Here is a 19,614-nt window from a genome sequence, read left to right on the forward strand (position 1 = left end):
GGAATTAGGAACAAAAACCCCATTTCATTTGACTTAGTCAAACAGGGCACATTGTTTATGCTTGTCTCTTTCAATCTTGATCACATCAAGATCTTGATGAAGGAAAAAACCAATGGTTGTCACTTTTTAAAATCTCTTTACCACAACACTGAGTATTCTATGGCAGAGGCATTCTCACATTAAAGGCATCTCAATGAAGATGCAAAGGAAAAAAAAAATAAAACAACACACACACACATCTCAGAAAAAGACAAAAATGGCAGGCAACTGGTACTCTGACCCTCTGGAGGCAAAAAAAAAAAAATTAAAAAAATTTAAAAATATTTTTTATATTAAAGAATGTCAAGATAACGAGAAAGGGTATGGAATGGGGGAACCCATCGTGTTTGAGAGAATAAGCTGACCTGCTGAAATTCAAAGTGCTAGAATTAAGGGTCTAAATTAAAACATAGTCTATGCCTCGAGAGTGTAACACTGGAAACACAGTAATGTGGTCATGTCTCAATCCTCTTTCCGCTCCAGAGTCTGTGTAGTGTGAATACCATTGCTGTACACAGGAAATGGAAGAGTGGAAAAAAGTCCCTCGGCCGTGGTGAACACGTTCCCTGCCGGCATTTGGGTCAGGCTGGCCCCGCTCACGGCACTCCCGAATGGTCCCGACATATTGAGTCGGTGGACGTGGTGGTAGAGCATCTCCATCGGTGTTTTGGGATCCAGCCCGAAGCCGGGGCTGTTGACGTCGACAAAGTTCACCGCGTGGGTGTTGGGGAGCAGGTTGCCTTGCATGGCTAAAGTAACCTCGGCGGGCGCGTAGCGGATCGTGCCAGTGGTGTAGACCCTCTGGGCGGCCGTGCTGGTGGCGGAGAGGGTGCCCGTGACCCTATGGACCAGAGGCAGCACCACGTTGCCCGCCTGCAGCCTCTGCAGGGCCTCCAGGTCCCCAGTGTACAACAAAGAGTTGGAAGACGTGCTGGGACCGCCCCCGCCGCCCCCACCACCCCCGCTGCCCCCGACGCCTCCCCCGCCGCCGCCCCCGCCAGGGTGCTTGTCCCGGGGGGACGCGGACAGCGGGGGCGACAGGGGGTCGGAGGAGACGGGGGCCAAGGCCGAGTTGGATGAGGTGCTGAACTGAGATTTGCGGCTGGCAGTGTTCTCGGTCCCCGGCGGGGTGAGGACAGAGTCTGGAATGGAGACGTGTAAACTACTGCTGGCTTGGGGGGAAGGGAAGTGCTCGGAGTTGGGGGGCTTGGTCATACTGTAGGGCGATTCGTTCCTTGAGATTTCCCGGTTGGGCGGGTAATTCCAAATACTGCTATCGTTATCAAAATTGATAGGTTCTGAGATCTCAGTTTTGATTTTGAGCACTGAGGCACTGTTTGGTGACGAGAGCAGCTGCGGCGGGTCCACCAGCGCGCCGTCCAGCCCGTTGGGGCTCGAGGTGCTGGACAGCCGGCGGCGGCTCAGGCTGCCCCCCTTCTGCTTTTTCCTCCTCTTCTTGCGCTTCTGGTGCTTGCTGGAAGACTGGGCGCCCGCCTCGCCCGCGCTGTCCGAGTCCTTGGCGCTGTCCGAAGTCAGAGACTCGCAGTTCTGCAGCCGCAGGTCCGTCTCGCTCTCCACGTAGCGCTCCACCTTGATCTGCATGGAGCCCAGCGTGCCGAAGCTGTCTTCTGTGGCCTTCTGGGTCTCAAAGTCCGAGTTCTCGAAGCTGTCGTCGCTGTCCCGGCTGTCCTGATTGCTGGAACTGTTGCCGTCGTCGTTACAGTTCATTTCGTTATCCGACTGGTGGCCGGACTTCTTCCGGTCCGACTCTGGGTCCTCGCTGTTCTCCGATTGGTTCCCCTTCTCGTCGGACTTGGAGTTTTCGTTGTCTTCTGGGGAGGGGATAGGAGGGGAGGAGAGGGGAGGAAAAGGGAGAAGAGCAGAGTGAGAACATCAAAAGGAGCTAGAATTACCCACTTAACAAGGAACCCCAAGTGAAAAACAAAAACAAAGCGACCTCTACTTTTCTGGGGGTACCCTGGACAGCTCTCTGAGAACCTACTTGGAAGAAGGTAGGAGGGGAGGGGTCTTATCTCCACTTCTTCCTTTAGTCTCAAAAAACTTTGGGTTTAGGAGAAACTCCTGGCAAAAGGCAGCCCTAGTGTATTAGGAATGACATTAGATTGGGAGTCAAGTCTTGGCTCTGTGTGCCTGGGGGCAAGTCACTTAACCTCTCAGGCCCTCAGTCTCTGCTTCGTACCACCTGTGTCACTTGGGGCAAATCCCCTGACCTAATGGGGCCTCAGTCACCTTACCTGTAAAATGAAGTTGGACTACATGACCTCTTAGGTCTCTTTCTAGTTTTAAATCTGAAAGATTTAAGGCTTGGGGGTCTCGTCACAACCTTTGGCTGTGGAAAACCCTTTTTGCTATTAATGAACCAGAGCAGATTTGAGTTGGGAGTCTAAGCTCAAATGGCTTTATTCCTTATTTTTTAAAGGCCCCTGCTTACTTACATTTGCTCATGCATTCAGCTCATATTTGTCATCAAAGCAGTTCATAACCCTTCACATGGAAAAATAGTTCTCAGACAAAAGTCTTGCTCTTCTTATGAATCAATTAGGCAATGGGTAAACTTACTAAGCACCCACTACGTGTAGTAGGTCATCGTGCTAGGCTTTCTCAAATTACTTACTTGCACTGTGAACAGGCACTAGAAATAAGGAGATGGACAGACCATCACTGTTCTATAGACACTCTCTCTCTTTTCTCTGATAGGAATAATACTGTGAAATATAAAGTTTCACTTAGATTTCTAAGGATTGTTGCAGTCTCTAAAGGCCTTTGCTACATCTCTATTGGTCAGCACCTTGGGTCCCCCAGGAAAGGAATAGGTAGATTGTTAGAGTCAGGTTTCCATCAAGAAGCTCAGAAAACGGCAAGTGGCTTGCCTAAAATCACACAGGTAGTACATGGCAGGGTCAGGATCTGGAGTCAGATGATGTGAATCTAAATTCAGTGTCCTTTCAACTGTACTATTCCCTTCCTGCCCCCACTTTCCTGCCCCCAATATATATCATAATGGTTTACTTCTCTCCCTTTCAAGATATTTTACTGTTTAATGCTTAAGATATAATTCATATTCACTATATGAAAGTCCTGGTTTCTCAAAAAAAATACCCAAAACAAAACCTGGATCTCTGCAATAGAAACTTACAAAATATTATCTAATTGTATAAATAGAAGTACTATGATTTCATCAGCATAGGGAACTCTTGTATTGGGAGCTTCTGCCACCAATGCAGATAACAACCCTTCGATGATATAATAGTGTGACATACAGAGGTTGTGACTTGTCCAAGGTCAAACAGCTAGTAAGTATGATAGGCAGAATTTGAACAAGTCTTCCTACTTCCAAGCCCAGTACCATAGGATCTTTTAAGTTCTCTTTAGATCTCAGAGATTGAGCTCATTGAAACTTCAAAGTAAAGGGGATTTTTTTTTAGTCAGCGGGGTGGGGGGATGTAATTCTGACCCACGTGCACTCATTTTTATAAATAAACAAATGGGAGGTAAGCAGCTTATCCAGCTATAAAAATTTTCTTAATGTGCAACAGAAACAATGACAAAAAAAGGACTGAAGTTGGGGGTGGGGAGGGGGATTTTCTTCATCTTCGTGGAAGTCTGATTTTATATATTTATGTGTATCTGTCTGTGTATATGTATGTATATATGCACATATATATATGTGTGTGCACATACATGCATCCACACATCCTCACAGAATGTGTGTGTGTGTGTGTGTGTGTGTGTGTATGTGAATTTGTCTTCTTGGCCACAGCTAACAATTTTCTTAAAAAAAACTTTTTTTTACCCAGTTCCATACAATAGTGTGATTTTATGGTGTTTCTCAAAAGGTCCAAGACTGGCCTCACATTCACTCACAGGGCCTGCTTGGCATGAAGTTGATCTTCTGTCCAGAGCCAAGAACTGACGCATCTGGATGGCTGCCTATTGTTATATTTTTAAATGTATTTTTTTAAAAAATGATGAATTTATAGACATCTCCAAATCCCTCTTTGTGAAAGACAGCATCCCTTTCTTCCAGAATGGGCTTTCTCAAGAATGAAACTAACAAACTAATTGGTACCTCCTCCATGAAGCCCTTCCTCACTCCTCATGCTGCCAAGTTTCTTCCCTTCCCTTAAAAGAATTGCCTTATATTGATTTTGTGTATACTTATTTTATGATTTCTCTGAGCACAAAGACTGTTTCATTTTTGGCTTCCTATCCCCAGCCAATTAGCACAGTGCACTGATTAAATGCTTGGTTGTTTGACTAAACAAAGCAAATCATGCCTGAATTTCTCTTTAAATAACTTCCTTGTCCTGGTATATGGAGAATTAATTATATGGACCTTGCATGTATTACTTTTACTATTATTACTGCTGCTTCATATTTTCTAGTGCTTTGGTTGCAAGTTACTCTAAATAGAATGGAAACTCCCTGAGGGTGAGGTTAAGGTTTAGGTCCCTGTTGCCTTGCAAAGTGCCTGGTACATTTTGGGTGCTTAACAAATGCTGGATAATTGACTCCTGGATTACTTTCACATTGTCTTATTTCATCTTCCCAACAAACTGTGAGGAAGTCAGAACAGGCACTATTATCTCCACATTTGGTTTCCTGGATTGTAACTGTCTCTAACTTATAGGAAAACAAGGACAAGTTGTGTTTGTCTTTTGTTCTCAAAAAGGACCACGACATGACTTGCAGTTGTGCAAGGTCACCAGCCTCACTTTCTCCTCCAGAGCCATTTGGGTTCAGTGGCCAGAGATTCATCAGGATGACTAGAGATGACCCAGGAAGCAATGGGAGGTCCTGGCCCTTTGAGACTCAAGGCCTTTTCAGGTTCTCACTTTGAGTGAGGTAAGAGTGAGGCCTCTTTTAGAAGTGAGTCAAAAGATGGACCCTTTAATAAAAAAAAAAGAATCAAACTGGGAGGGGAAGACCCTCAGGGTTGCTGGCCAAAAGAGAAACAATTATTTACATTCACTCTGAGCCACGAGGGCCCAAAAAATAGCCATTAAGTGGTGCTTGGGTTGGGACCTATTGTCCAATATATGAGCTCAGAGTTGATATGCAGGGAATTGAGGTATTGATGAGGGTGATATGCATGGTTAGAGGAAGCATTTACATTGACAAGTTCACTGATCCATTTGGGTAATATGAGTGTCTTGCGATAGCAAAAAATCAATGGGTTTCGTAGGGTGGACATATGTGTCAATCAGTCAAGCTATTAAATACAAGCTGTTGAGTTTACTCAGACAAAAATGGAGCAGTCCCTGCCTTCAAGGAGACTACAATGGAGGAGATAATATGTGAATATGTAAGTACATAAAAATAAAAAGAAGGCATTAGGAACTAGCAAGGGGGCTAAGGGGTCCAGCAACATCTCATGAAGGTGAGAAGCAGCTGAATTGTAAAGAAAGCTAAGGCTTCAAGGAGGTAGAGATGAAAAAGGAGTATATTTCAGCTATGAAAGAAAGCCAGACTATAGCCAGAGTGAAGGAGAGTAATGGATAATAGGACTGGAAGGGAAGGTTGGAGTGAGGCTTTATTCTGCATCCTCAATGTTTTTTGGTTCCAAATGCCAAACCGATGAGTTTGTACTTATTTCTAGAAGCAATAGGGGACCATTGGAATTGATCGAGCAGGAGTCAGACTTGGCCTTTAGGAAAACCATTTTGGGGGCTGTGTGGAGGATGGATTGTAAAGGGGACAGGCTTGAGGCAGGGAGATCAATTAAGAAGCTAGAAAGCCTGAATTAGGCGCAATCACCCTAAATTACCGAGTCTGTTCGGAGTGTCCCTTAATGGTGGGGGAAGAGACAACATTGCTGAATGCCATTTCAGAGAAGGTGCCTCAAGACAAAGGTGGCACAGAGGACAGAGCACCTGGTTTGGAGTCAGGAAGGCCTGAGTTCAAAACTGGCCTCAGACACTTACTAGTGACCCTGGGCAAGTTATTCAATCTCTGTTTGCCTCCGTTTCTGCCTCTGTTAAATGGGGATAATTGTAGCACCTACTCCTCAGGATGGTTGTGAGGATCACATGAGATAAACGTAAAGCACTTAAAGGCACAATGCCTGGCACATAGTAAATGCTATATAAATGTCAGCTACTATTATTATTGGATGTCTTAGGATATCTAGGAGCCTCCAGAACAATGGGGGAAGCCTTTATCTTATTCCTATGGTGATGAAAATAATATTAAGGCAGAGAATATAAATATATATGTGTGTGTGTATACATATATACAAACATGCCAGCTGTGCATATACGTAAATAAATATAAATATATAAATGGTTATATACTATGAATAGTATATGAAGGTATATAAATTATATAATATATGATTAGTACATAGTATATATCTCATCTGATAATATAATATGTACACTATAATTCACACATAAACATAAATATACATATACATATTGAGAAGATAGGAATTAGGCTTCTGTAGCCCCTCCCATGTTTTTAAGATCGGAGAACTTTCTGCAGATGTTTCCATCAAAGAGACTCTGGAGTGACATATTTAGACATCTATCTCTTCACCAGAGTGTAGAACAAGCAAAAAAAAAATTTGGGGATGACATTACTATAACAATCAAACAAAATTACCTAATTGTATCAAAGCCCCCTTTGACTTAGCTGGGTCTGAATTTTAATGACAGAACCCTCTCACATGTCATAAACCTGCTGCTCTATTAAAAAATCCTCATGTGGAACCCATTGCAATCAAATATAATATTCAGGGACATGCCCATTCTAAGGGGACTAGTCCTACTGGACTGTGAGATCTCAGTGGCTTAGGAGAGGCTTGGGGAATCATCATCTGATCTCCGGAATATTTTACCTTTTAACTGTGATCTCTTGCTTTCCACCCAGGATTTATGGGTTTTCATAGCAAGGTGATACAGTTCTATCTCATATAGATTAGAATTTAGTGAGAAGGAATACTATCTTCTCCCGTCCTGCTCCACCAGATACTGCATTAACTCAACAGGGAGATGTCACAGGGCCTATATACCAAGTGAGAACATAGGAGTATGAAATTAGAGCCAGGAGGATCTCAGAGGTGTCTCATTCAACTCCTTCAGTAATCAAGCATTTATTAAGCACGTGCTACGTGCCAGGTACTGGTGAAAATAGCACCTGCCCTCAAGAAGCTCATGATCGAATTTTATAGGTGAGAAAACTGATATCCAGGAAGCTGTCTATAATGATTCAAGCAAGTGTCAGAGGAAGGATTTGAATGCAGGTCTTCTGACCCCAGAGTCAACAGGCTTTCTCTCATACCACAATGACAAGCACTATCTTAAAATTTATAGCAAAACCTTGTGGATAAACCAGGTATCTGGATTTTGGGGGGCAGTGGAAGGATATGCTTCCCAAAAAGCACCTAGAGTGACCTAATCTCTAAGATATCAACATGGTCTTTGGGATCCTCAGCCAGGATTCAGAAGGAATCTGCAGCCCAGTAGGCATTTTTAGGACATTTGTATTTTACCGTATCGGAATTAGAAATGAGATGCTAAAAATCCATGCCTTAATCTTACTAATGATGCATATCATGTCAGAGAAAGGAGAATTAGGAGAATCCTTGCTCCATCAGGATGAACTGGAGCCTTTTTGGTACAGGAGATACAGGAGAAAACAAGGAATTACCTTATTTTTACTCTGCTCCCAAAGAACAACTCAAGAAGTATTTACCGAAGAAAAAAGTAATATGGGAAAAGATGGTACATGGAATTAAGCTATAAGTTACATTTATATCTTTTGGAACAAGAAGTCCCCAGATACAATTAGATATTCCAGTTTAAAGGTCTCCTTGCCAGTTGTGGTTGTTGCTTATGTGCTTTGGTGGGGATGTTAATATTTTAGTAATTAAGCTAAGTACTATCTTAATGGGGGAAAAAAAGACCAGGCAGGGCTGCTTACTTCAAGAGGGTAAGCTGTCGGGTGTTGGGTGGGGGGAAGGTGGAGAAAGGGAAGGAAGAAGGATGGAGGGTTGATTGTGTTCCAAGGGATTGCTAGCACAGCATTGAAATTTAACCATTGGTAAATAACTATAAACCTGTTCACTTCCCCTTTTCCCATGAGTTCATCTACCTCTGAACCGCCTGCCCTGTTGGGTTCAAATCCAGGTTTGAATGCTTACAACCTGTGTGACCTTAGGCAAGTCAAATAACAAAAAAACAATATTAACAACTGGCACTTAGATTATAATAATACTGTAACAGCTGACATTCATATAACACTTACTCTACGTCACGGACCGTGCTAAGTGCTTTGCCATTATTATCTCATTTTATTTGATCCTCACAGCATCCCTGGGAAGTAGGTACTATTATTATCCTATTCCACAGAGGAGGAAACCGAGGCAAATAGAGGTTAAGTGCCCTGCGAAGGGTCACAAAGCTAGTAAGTATCTGAGGTCAGATTCGAACTCAGGTATTCCTCACTCCAGGTCCAGTGCTCTATCCATCCAAGATTTGAAAAGCGTCTGATTTATATTATCACGTTTGAACCTCATAACCCTTCTTGTAAGGTAGGTACTGTTGTTGCTGTCATCGGGTTGTTTTCAGTTGCGTCTGACCCTTCTCGACCCCATTTGGGGTTTTCTCGGCAAACATATTTTAGTGGTTTACCATTTTCCTTCTCCAGCTCATTTTACAGATGAGGAAACTGAGGCAAACAGGGTTAAGTGATTTGCCCAGGGTCACACAACTAGTAAGTATCTGAGGCTGGATTTGAACTCAGGTCTTCCTGGCTTCAGGCCTGGCGCCCTGTCCACTGGCCACTTATTCCCATGTTGGTCATGTCCAAAAATGTGTGCTATCTCAAAGGTAAGTACCACAGACATTATTATTCCCATTTCATAGAAAACTGAGGCTTACAGAGATTAAGTCAAGTGCCCATGTGCATGAACTCAGTAAATGTCAGAGATGAGGTTTAAATCCAGCCTACAGACTCCAAGGCTAGCATGCTAGCCACTATCGCAAGGCCATTTGTAAAAATGACCTTGAAGATCTCTTCTAAATCTCAATCTATGATCTTTTCTCTAGTTCCTAGAGGAGAAAAGGTGGCAGAAGAAACCGGAGTCTTTGCCTTACCTGAGTTGTCTTTAGAGTCTGATTCCGAATCGGAGGTCTCTGAGGACTCAGAGGTTTTCTCTGGCAGATGAGGGAGTTGTGCAATATCCATTGGAGTGTCCTTGTACTCTGGGTTACTGTGGAAGAGGGCATTAGGGGTAAGTGCAAATTGACCAGTGCTGAATGACTTTTCTTTTTTTTTTTAATCCTCCTCTTCCCTACTTCCCTGCCCCGAGCATCTGAAGTTAAGAATTTTAATAGAGAAATAAAGACACAAGACAGTAAAACCTTCTTCTCCACTTGTCACAGAATTTTTTGAACATTTAGTTTTGGGATGTGACCCATGTAGAAACATCCTGGTATGACAACTAGACAGCTAAATGCTACATGAAAATGACTAAAAATCTTTTAATATTCAAGAAACTCTGGGGACCGGAGAGTAACACAGAGAGATCTATCACTAATACTCCCAGTAAAGGATCCAAGGTGGGGAGGAATATCTCTTCTCAGGCTCCTCATGCTTCCATGGTGTAAAAGCCCTTGTCATGGACCATTGACGTTGCTACTCACCTGTTCAGATGTCTAAAGCTATTTGAGGAAGGAAAAAAAAATACCCCTACAACCTTAACAACCTAACTTTATGACAGATGCGCAGGTGTACCTTGGGATGCATGCATTATGGCTACCAAACTGTCAACACACCCATTACAATCACATTTTCATCTGTTCATGTGGTGCGCACCTGTGGTTTGTTAGCTGGAAACCTGATTGCATTGGGGAAGAGTCCCAGTGAAAAAGTGGGCCTGGCAGATCAGATCAGGCCCCATCAGAAGGGGGAGAAAAAAGAAAGCGCTTTCTTTTTATTCTGTGTTAAGTTGCAAAGCAGATCTTTTCCATCAAATGGAGGCCATCTGGTTAGTGTGAGTCATTTCCCTTTGGGGAAACGTTTTGAGAGAATTTCAGGGCAGTGTTCACATGTGAGAGACTACTACCACTAGCTCACGTTCATAGAGAGCTTTCTTGTTCTCAAAGGCTTTTGTATTATTCTCAGGACAACTCCTTGAGGTAGTAAGGGAAGATGTTATCATTTCCAGTTTTTAGATGAGGAAACTCAAGTTCAGCTAAGTGGCCTGCCCAAGGTCACACAGCTAATAAGTGATAGAACCAGGGCCTGAATCTAAGTCTTCTTCAAAACTAAGCCCACGTCTTAGATTTCTCTTCTTATTCCATCTGTTGCCTTCAGTGGCTAGAAGAGCATATAGGACCTCCTCAGGAAAAACCTGTTGACCAACCAACAGTAGTGAGCTCCACTGAATACACTTTCTTTTCTTTGAGCTTAATTCACATGCAAGTCAAGACATCACCCTCATGACACCACTGGTCCTCTTCAAGAAGGAAGGAAGGACAACAAAAGGAAGCTATTCTTTTGCATTCATTCAATGAATATTAATGATGTGACTACTGTATTCAAGGCTCTGTGATAGGCTGGTAAGGTCAGTGCAAAAATAAACGAAAAGGGGTCCCAGATCTGAAGGACCTTGTCATCTAGCATTGTAAATATCTCCAGGGGAGGGAAGGGGGACAAAGAATCAATCTACCTATCAGCCATTCAGTCCTTGCTATGACTTACTTTCCTGGAATGATTTCCTTTTAATAATTAGCTGAGGGGCAGGTAGGTGGTGCTGGGCAAGTCACTTAACCCAAACTGCCTCACAACTCCACCCTCCCTCCCCCCCCAAATACTGAACTGAGATCATTGGGTGGACGTTTGGATTAAATGACTTCTCAACCTCTCCATTTATTGGGTTCTGGTTCTGTGAGTCAATGACTATTAGCAGCCTTGAGAGAACAGGATTTTGATGGTTTGGGGATAGATAGGGAGCTGTCCCCCTATTTTTTCTATTTGTGCTCAATGTCCCAGCAATTGGGTACTGACTGTACCTTGAACACATTCTGGACTTTCCTGCCTACTTGTCATTGTTCATGCTGTTTGGCTTAACTAGACTGTAAACTCCTAGAGGGCAGGGGCTATTTTCACATTCGCTCTTGCACCCCAAGCATCTAGCACAATGCCTGGTACACAGTAGGTGCTTAATGAATGCTGGTGTGCTTATGTGTATTTGTTTCATTCTTCCTCCTCTCTTTCCAATATACCGTTTCCCTTCGGAGATCCTCGTGAGTCAGGACTTTGCCTTATTCATCTTTGCACTCCTCTCAGCAGCCCCCCGGATATACCTTCCCTATAAGTAGCAGACATTCAGTAAATATTCATTGAACTCAATTTTGCTAGGACTAGCTCTATTGCTCAGAACAGTGTTAATTGGTGAACTATAGAGTCTGACTGTGTATACTTTGCTAAACCCCGGACAGGCTAGCCTGGTGCCACTGACATCACTCAGTTCTGACACCATGGGGATTCCTGGGCCTTTGGCCACATAACTCCCAACCTCTTTGACCACCGCTTTCAACTTTGCTTTTAGGTACAGCTAGAACAGACCCTCCAACCTTGTGATGGTAACCCTAGAGTCAGAAAGGTGGCTCATGTTACATCACTGCTGCCCAAACTCTTTCCCTTCTCACTTCTATTGGTCTAGGGAGAAGATACCTATGGAAATCAGAATGGGATTTCCCAATTAGCTTGCCCAACCTGGGGCAAGATGACTCGAACTTTCCTTCTCTTCCTTACTTCTACTCATACCTTTAATGTTTAAAAAAGAAAAACCAGAAGGCAGATTAAATAAGAGGATTAAATGAGATTGTATATGTATATGTATATATATACATGTAAATATTATATATAGTGTTTTAAAAACCTTAAAGCACTTATAAGTGCTAGGCATTTTAATTATTACTACTACTATCCTACTGGTAGTATAGTAGGAGTCATAGTAGTAGTAACCATAGTTGTAGCAGTCATAACAGTAGTGGTAGTAGTAGTAGTAGTAGTGTAGTAATTGTGGGCAGAGAGAAGGCAGGGACCCTTGTAATGCACTTGCATGGGGAGAGTAAAAGAGGAAAGGACAGAAAGAACTCAGAAATAACAAATCTTTATGTATTAGGGCACAGTGCTAGGTACTATGGGGGCAGACAGAGGTAATCTGAGTCCTATCGCAGTTCATGGTCTAAAGGTGGAGAAAGGATAGACTTGACAAGGTGTCATCACTGCTTGATCCAGGTAAAGACCAGGATCAGGAACAGAGACTCAAAACCATGGTGTAGGAGAACCAGTTAGAGGAAAAGGGAATGATTAGCCTAGGGAATTGAGGGCAGTCAATAGGTTTCTTGGGCAGTTTTAAGAAACACTAGGATAAGAGAACTAGGATTAGAGTCGAGAGGACCTGGATTTGAATCCAGCCCCAGACACTTGCTAGTTGTGTGACCCTGGGAAAATCACATTCCCTCTCCTGACTTGTTTTCTCATCTGAAAAATGAGGGGGTTGGACTGAATGATCTCTGAGGTCCCTTCTAACTCCAAACAGATGTGATTTGGTTTGTCTTTTGAGATCTGTCATATGGGAAAAGGACTGGTTTTGCTCTACCTGGCCTCAGAAGAAATAAGTTAAGAACAAAGGAGGGAAATTGTAGAGAGAGGCAGATTTCAAGGAAGAATTCCATAAAAATCAGACCCATCCAAAAACTACAATGGGTGTCTGGCTGCCTTGGGAATTAGTGAATTCACTAGCACTCAAGGAAGACACACTTCCAGTGTGATGATCGCCTGTTGGGATTGCTGTAGAGGGGATCCCTACTGAGATACAGATTAGATTAGATATCCTCTGAGGTCCATGGGACTTTTAAGGTTCTAGGATTCTGATTCTATCCTCAGAATAAGACGCTGGTATGGAAAATTTCCTTGGAAGGGAACAATGAGATATTAATAGTCTGGCTACCAAGAGTTATGTAAAAACCAATTTGCTAGGATGGTTATTTCAGTTGTAGAAATCTGCATCTTCTGGTCTCTGATGCATCTCTTACATATTTCTAATAAGCATCAGCAGTTTAGTAATTTTTTCCTTTCAAGCAGTTTCTTTTTTTTGCAAATGAAATTGAAAATCTATTATGTACAACTTACTATTCCATTTACGTATATGATAAATTTCTTTTTTTCTCTTTTTTTTCACCTCTTCCTCCATCCCCTGGTAGAGATAGCTACCATTAGACACACACACACACACATATGTATATACACACATATATATATGTATACACACACACACATATATCATTCTTTACATACTTCTATTTATCAGTTTTTTCTCTGGATGCAGATAGCATCTTTCTTCATATGTTCTTTATGGTTAATTTGGGTATTTATAATAGTCAAAATGACTTATTCACTCAAAGTAAATTAAGATTATGAATGTCTTTTTTAAAAAAAGACAATGTCATAAGAATATAGATTTAGAGCTGGAATGGACATTAGAAGGACATTGAATCCAATAATCTCATTTTAGAGGTGAAGAAACCAAGGTCCAGGGATTCTCAGTGACTTGCCCAGGGTCACACAGCTTGTAAATATTTGAGGCAGAACTTGGTCAAGTCTAAAATTTGACTCCAAGTCCGGCACTTTCTTCACTTTATGAGGCAGGCTCTCTCTGAGTCTGGACTTTCTTTTCCCTGCCAAATCGAAATAGCATTGTGTCTAGTTAGAGAGTTTCGAACCTACAGTATTTTAGCTATTTCTGTTTAGAAAGTGAATGTTATGCCCTATCATGGTCTCTGTCCTATAAAATGCATTTAAACTGGAGATTTGTTGATATCCAAGGCTATTTAGTTATATCACAAAAATAGCGCAGCTCACACATACTAAAATGGGAAAAAGTCTCCATTTATCACACTCACAGCACGCTTTCTCCCTTTAGTGAAAGAGTTAAAATTTTCTTCCAAGTGGAGGAAAAGAGGTTGAAAAAGCAAAAAAAAAATTAAGATGTATGAGGATTCAGTAAGTGGTGCCCATTAAGGTCTTCATAAAAGTAATAATCATTAGTGTCTGATTGATATGCTATTGGTAGAGAGCAAATCCTTACCTTCGATTCAGAGACATCCCAAACTACCTGAAAACAACTGAAGGGGTCAGTGAACAGATGAGCCAGGATCCTTAGCTCCTTGGCTCCATTCGGCTGTCTTGAAGAAAAATGGGGCTCAGTACTCTTCCGTTCATATGCTGTGCTGGAAGTTTCCCAAATCGGACTATGAGCAGGTTTCATTTGGTGGCTGCAGGCCAGGAGAAGCCCAAAGTAGAAGGGCCATTTCAGGAGTAAGAGACAGGGGTGCATTTTGGATAGCTTCTCAGTGGCCTGGCTTGAATATCAGGTCATAGAGAATATTTGCTCCTGGATATTAAGATATTCAGCATAGTTTCCTGCTGGTCTGAATCCCAGGGGTGGGGTTGGAAAGAATTTTTATCCATTGCTATTTGGCTAGCTTATGCATCTGACCTCATCCTATCATGGGTATGAATTTGAGGTCACAATGATATGTGTGGTTTTGGGCAAATGATTTCACCTCTCTGGATCTCAGTTTCCTTATTTGTAAAATGGGCCATATAGAGAGAGCTTCTGCAGTCTCTTCTCACTCTTGATCTATGATTGTATGATTCTATCCTCAATCTATCTCTCCAGACCTGTATTTCTCATAAGTTGTAAGATATTTCCACCTCAGTATCAACAAGTTCAAAACTGAACTCTGATCACCTTCCTCCCAAGATCTGCCCCAGATACATCTTCTAACACTTAATAAACCTTGTGACTTTTGTCTTTGGGGTCCCTCCCAGTTTTTAACCTATGAGACAAAGAAGATGGAAAGGACTGATAAAAAGCCTTATACCAATGCAACATAGTTATTAGCTTTGTAGAGTACTTTAAGGTTTATAAAGTGTTTTCCTCATAACAATTCTCAAAAAAATATTTGCCAATTAAGGAAGTATAAAAAAATGAGAATTATTATCCCCATTTTATAGATTAAGAAACCAGGTCTCCAAGTGAGTTGCTCAAAGTCATGCAACTAGCCACTATTAGAGTTGAGACTCAAATCCAAGTCTTCTTTGTCTTTCTAATATCTGCAGTTTTATTACAACTATGGGGCTGCCTTTTACCTATGAAAGTCACTAAAATACCAACAATCTCAAATGCCCAGGAAAACAGGCATAGGCCCATGTACCCAAGGTTCAAAGGAGTTTGGGCTTAATGAGGAATAATATAATATACTCCGTCCCTCTTCTCTATCCCCTTTTTGTTCAATTTCTGTGATTGTATACACGTGTGCTATATGGTTCAGTGTATGTGTTTTTGGTGGTGCTGATCTGAATATGTTTTGTTGCATGCCAGTACCCCTCTGTTTTCTCGTCTTTGGGAGATGATGAACAGTAAGGGTGGAGAGGATAAGAGCTCAAAGAAATATCCCTGTTAAAGGTGGAGAAATCAACGCAACTTTGGTAGAATATCCACAGCTTGGCAATTATGGGCAACTGTTAGCAAGGCTGATCTGGTTTAGTTTCAGCTTTCACATGGTACTTTAGGGATGAAGAACCCCTTCCCCATGCTAGGATTTCATATTCTTCAGCACCGAGCACTGCCAAAAAGCCCGTGCTTGCATCTCATTAGCTACCAACCACAGCTTTCTACATATGTTGCGGCCCCTTCACTCAGGTAACAGGGACAACAGTGGAGATGATGGAAAAGATTTGATGATATACCTAAGGAGATAATTGACCCAGATGATGTTCTTCTCATTTGCATTCTTGGCATTAATAGCTATGGTAGCACTAGACTGTATCCAAATATATCCTCCGTTCTTCTGCATCCAGCGGTAGTACTTAGTCACACACTGACCCTTATTCAGCACTGAAAAGAAAACAGAAAGAACAAAAGGCATTGTGTATTAACATCACAATCCAATGACTTTCATCTCTGCAAACCCCCCAAGTGCAGAGATGGAAGGCTCTGCACAAAGGCAAGAGATGCCCCTCTGTATGCTTAATGTAGGATGCCATTAGTATGACAAATAAAATCACCGATTCACTGGAGCATCGGCTCAGGAGCTGGGGGTTACTACCATTTGTAGCAAGATTTTATTCCATTTTTGGCAGCTCTGGTGTGGGAGGAAGTATAAAAGGACTACAAATCTTTTTGGCTCAGAGAACACCTAATGCTGTGTGGACATTTTCAATGGGTTTGACGTCAAATTGTAAGAAAGGCAAATTTGTATGTGATTTATTCATAGCTCCTAGGAAGACCTCTTTGAGATTCTGGATATTTGAAAGGTTCAGGAGTGGGTTCTCCCTTTCAGTCTTTGATCATTTCTCCTCATTGCAAGCAATATCAACCAGTGAGCTTATACATCTGTTCCTTTTGATCTTGTCAAACAGAATTTATAGTTCTCAGATGAACTAAATCTCCATTGGTCAGTAGGGGGAAAGTCTGGTGAGACTTTGCTTAATACGGGAACAAAATAAATCCACCGAAGGAATCCGAAAGAAACTGGCCTAAGGGGAGGCACAGAATTGACTCTGTTCAAGCCAAACAGAGTGACAGCTCTATACGGCCTCTGAAATATGGCCAAAAATGAAGGAACAAGTGAAAACAATCAGTAATGGGAAACGCCGGCCATTAAATACCCTCCTGAAAGGGAGCTTTAAAAATGCAGATGTTAAAAATGATACTTTAACCAAAATGTTGCCAAGTCGAAATTGATTTGATTTGTATCTGGGCCCTCCTGAGCTAGTAAAAGGAGAATGAGCCGTAAATCATGCCCTGAAATAAAGTGCTATAGATTGGAATGCTTTAAAAGGATGCCTGGAATGTGCAAAAACCTGGGTGTTATTACTCAAATACATATTCGCTTCGTCTGTGTTCTCTGCAAAGGCCACGAAGGCATCGGGCACTAGAGGGCAGTGTGCATTCATCTACGTCTCCCGCTTTTGGCATGTCCTTGTCTCCGTCTGCTAAAATGAAAAACCTCTAACTGCTGTAATAAATTTGGCTAAATTAGCTGCTAAATGGTTATCTCAAGTAATATGTATTTGCATTAATCATCTTGCTCTAAACCAGAACAAGCCAGAGTCCTAAAGACGTAGTAAATTCATATTGTCCATTTAATTACGGCTAATAAGTGCTTCATATACAATAGTTTCATGAAGTACATTTTGATTTTTTTGGGGGGTGGGGAAAAGAAAGAAGTCACTTTGGAAAAGAACGGCCTTCCGTGCTGTTAAAGTTCTTACCATAAAACCAGGAGCCACTTTTCATAGTTCCTAAGATAACCGAATGTCAGAGCCTCAGAAATATTATGTTCATATGTAAATGCACAGTGCCTGACCTCACGCTCACACGCACTCCTGTGAGCACATCTAGAGTCCCGCAACCATCCCTCGACACTTTAACTGTCACAAAAAAAGGAAAAGAAAAAGGGTCCAATCCTAAAAAGCGTTTCAAACAGCAGTGAGCTCTCCCATATTCTCTATTTGCTGATGTTTTCGGTGGCTCAAACCGGATTGTGTTGCCATAAACTACTACTCTTGGTCCGGATGCATCATGAGGATCCCCGTATTTCCTTTCCACATGCCATTCTAAGCTTCTGACATTCCGCACGCATGGCTTCACAAGCTACGAAACTACATGGTTAAGCTGAAAGCAGGTAAAGTACTAACCACCGACGATACGGCTTTTCTATCAAACCACTGTTGCATGCAACATGACACGATTTTATTCAAATCCTCTGAACTCTGTTAACAGTTAATATTTAGAGAGAGAAAAAAAGGAGATAAAGGTCTTGTCCAAAGTTATGTGATTCAACCCCCTGTTTCCACAGAGTAATAACATGGTCCCCTAATCAATAGCTCATACCACACACACACACACAGGTGTATATATGTATATTACATATGTGTATATATATATATATATACATGTGTATATGTAAATAGATAGATAGATAGGTAGATTGATAAATATGTACCATTTAAGTTTGGAGCATGGAGTGATTTCAAGTGGCTGTGTTGTCCTTGCCTCAGAGACAAGGGAACTGCTTTTTGGATGTTTCAAAGACAGAAGAAAGAGAGATGTGGGTAAGTCCAAACCTGCACAGAATGGATATAAAGCACTGGGGTTGTTCCACTGAAGGATGATGCCAAAAGAAGTCTTTTGTGATAGCTAGGCTGCCCCGTGGATATTGTGTGGGACTTGGGGTCAAGAAGGCCTGAGTTCAGATTCTGCCACAGATCATTACTTAGTGGTTGGCAAGTTGGTTTGTCACTTAAGCTCTCTCAGCCTCCATTTTCTCATCTGTAGAGTGGGGATAATGACAGCCACCTACCTCACAGGGTTGTCGTGAGGATCAGATCAGATAATATATGTAAAGTGCTTTGCCAACACACTCATATATTTATATATTCATATATGTGTGTAAATGCATATGTGCATGTATGTGTGCTGACATACATATATATCTATACATAGATGTATTTATTTACACATTTATAAATATATACATACACACATATATGCGATACCTACATAGATACATATACACGATGCATATATATATACACATGTACACATACATTTATACAGATATGCACACACACACACACACACACACACACACACACACATGATAGCTCAGTGGATCAGAGCACTGGGCCTGGAGTCAGGAAGACCTGAGTTCATATTCGTCCTCAGACATTTCCTAGCTGTGTGACCCTGGGCAAGTCACTGTTTGCCTTAATCCACAGAAGGAGTAAATGGAAAGCCACTCCAATATCATTTGCCAAGAAAACCCCATGGACAGTGTTGGTATGCTATGGTCCAGAAGGTGACGAAGTGTCAGACACAGCTCAACAACAACAACACATACATATATCACACACATACACACACATACACGCACACACATATATAGTACAAAGTACTATTTAAGTGCTATAGTAATAATTATTATAGTTGTAATAATTATTATAGTTATAATAAATAATAATGACAACTGTTGTGATTTTCCTCCTGGGCAAGTCACTTAATCACTCTGGGCCTCAGTTTCCCCATCTGGAAGATAGGAGGGTTGTCCTAGATGGCTTCTGAGGAATCTTCCAGCTTTAGCTCTGTGATTCTATGGGCATGAAATATTCAAGTGTAAAAGTAAATTAAAAAGTTAGAAGAGAAATCAGGGAATCTATACAAAAGTCACTTCCCTTCAGTAGCTTCAACCATTAAAGCTTAAAAACATAACCTTTGGGACCCTCTGTTTGGCCTCATTCGATCCTCTCAACAACCTGTGAGGGAGGTGCTATTGTTATCCGCCCTTGAGAGTCAAGGAAACTGAGGCTAGGAAAAGGTTAAGTCAGCTATTAAGTGTTCAAAGCAGAATTTGAACTCAGGTCTCCAGGGTCAGCACTTTATGCACTATTTTACCACCTAGCTGTCTGAGAGGACCTTCCCTGAGTGCTCCCAGGCCAGCAGAGGGGTCTAACGGGGCCTATAAATTT

At 41.9% G+C, this 19,614-nt stretch overlaps 1 protein-coding gene across 1 annotated transcript in view; it reads right to left on the bottom strand.

Annotated features, from left to right (window-relative positions):
• Positions 1-369: 369 nt before the first annotated feature.
• Positions 370-19,614, bottom strand: part of NPAS3 (neuronal PAS domain protein 3) — a 1,100,928-nt gene continuing 1,081,683 nt past the window's right edge. Inside the window, exons 10-13 of the mRNA XM_036769637.1 lie at positions 15,832-15,979; positions 9,159-9,274; positions 8,207-8,215; positions 370-1,871 (exon numbers count right to left, since the gene is read on the bottom strand). Coding sequence (XP_036625532.1) covers positions 502-1,871; positions 8,207-8,215; positions 9,159-9,274; positions 15,832-15,979 — 1,643 coding nt within the window. The 3' untranslated portion in view covers positions 370-501. The remainder of the gene's footprint in view (positions 1,872-8,206; positions 8,216-9,158; positions 9,275-15,831; positions 15,980-19,614) is intronic.

The sequence above is a fragment of the Trichosurus vulpecula genome, chromosome 8 (assembly GCF_011100635.1).
Source record: "Trichosurus vulpecula isolate mTriVul1 chromosome 8, mTriVul1.pri, whole genome shotgun sequence".
In the NCBI taxonomy this organism is placed as follows: domain Eukaryota; kingdom Metazoa; phylum Chordata; class Mammalia; order Diprotodontia; family Phalangeridae; genus Trichosurus; species Trichosurus vulpecula.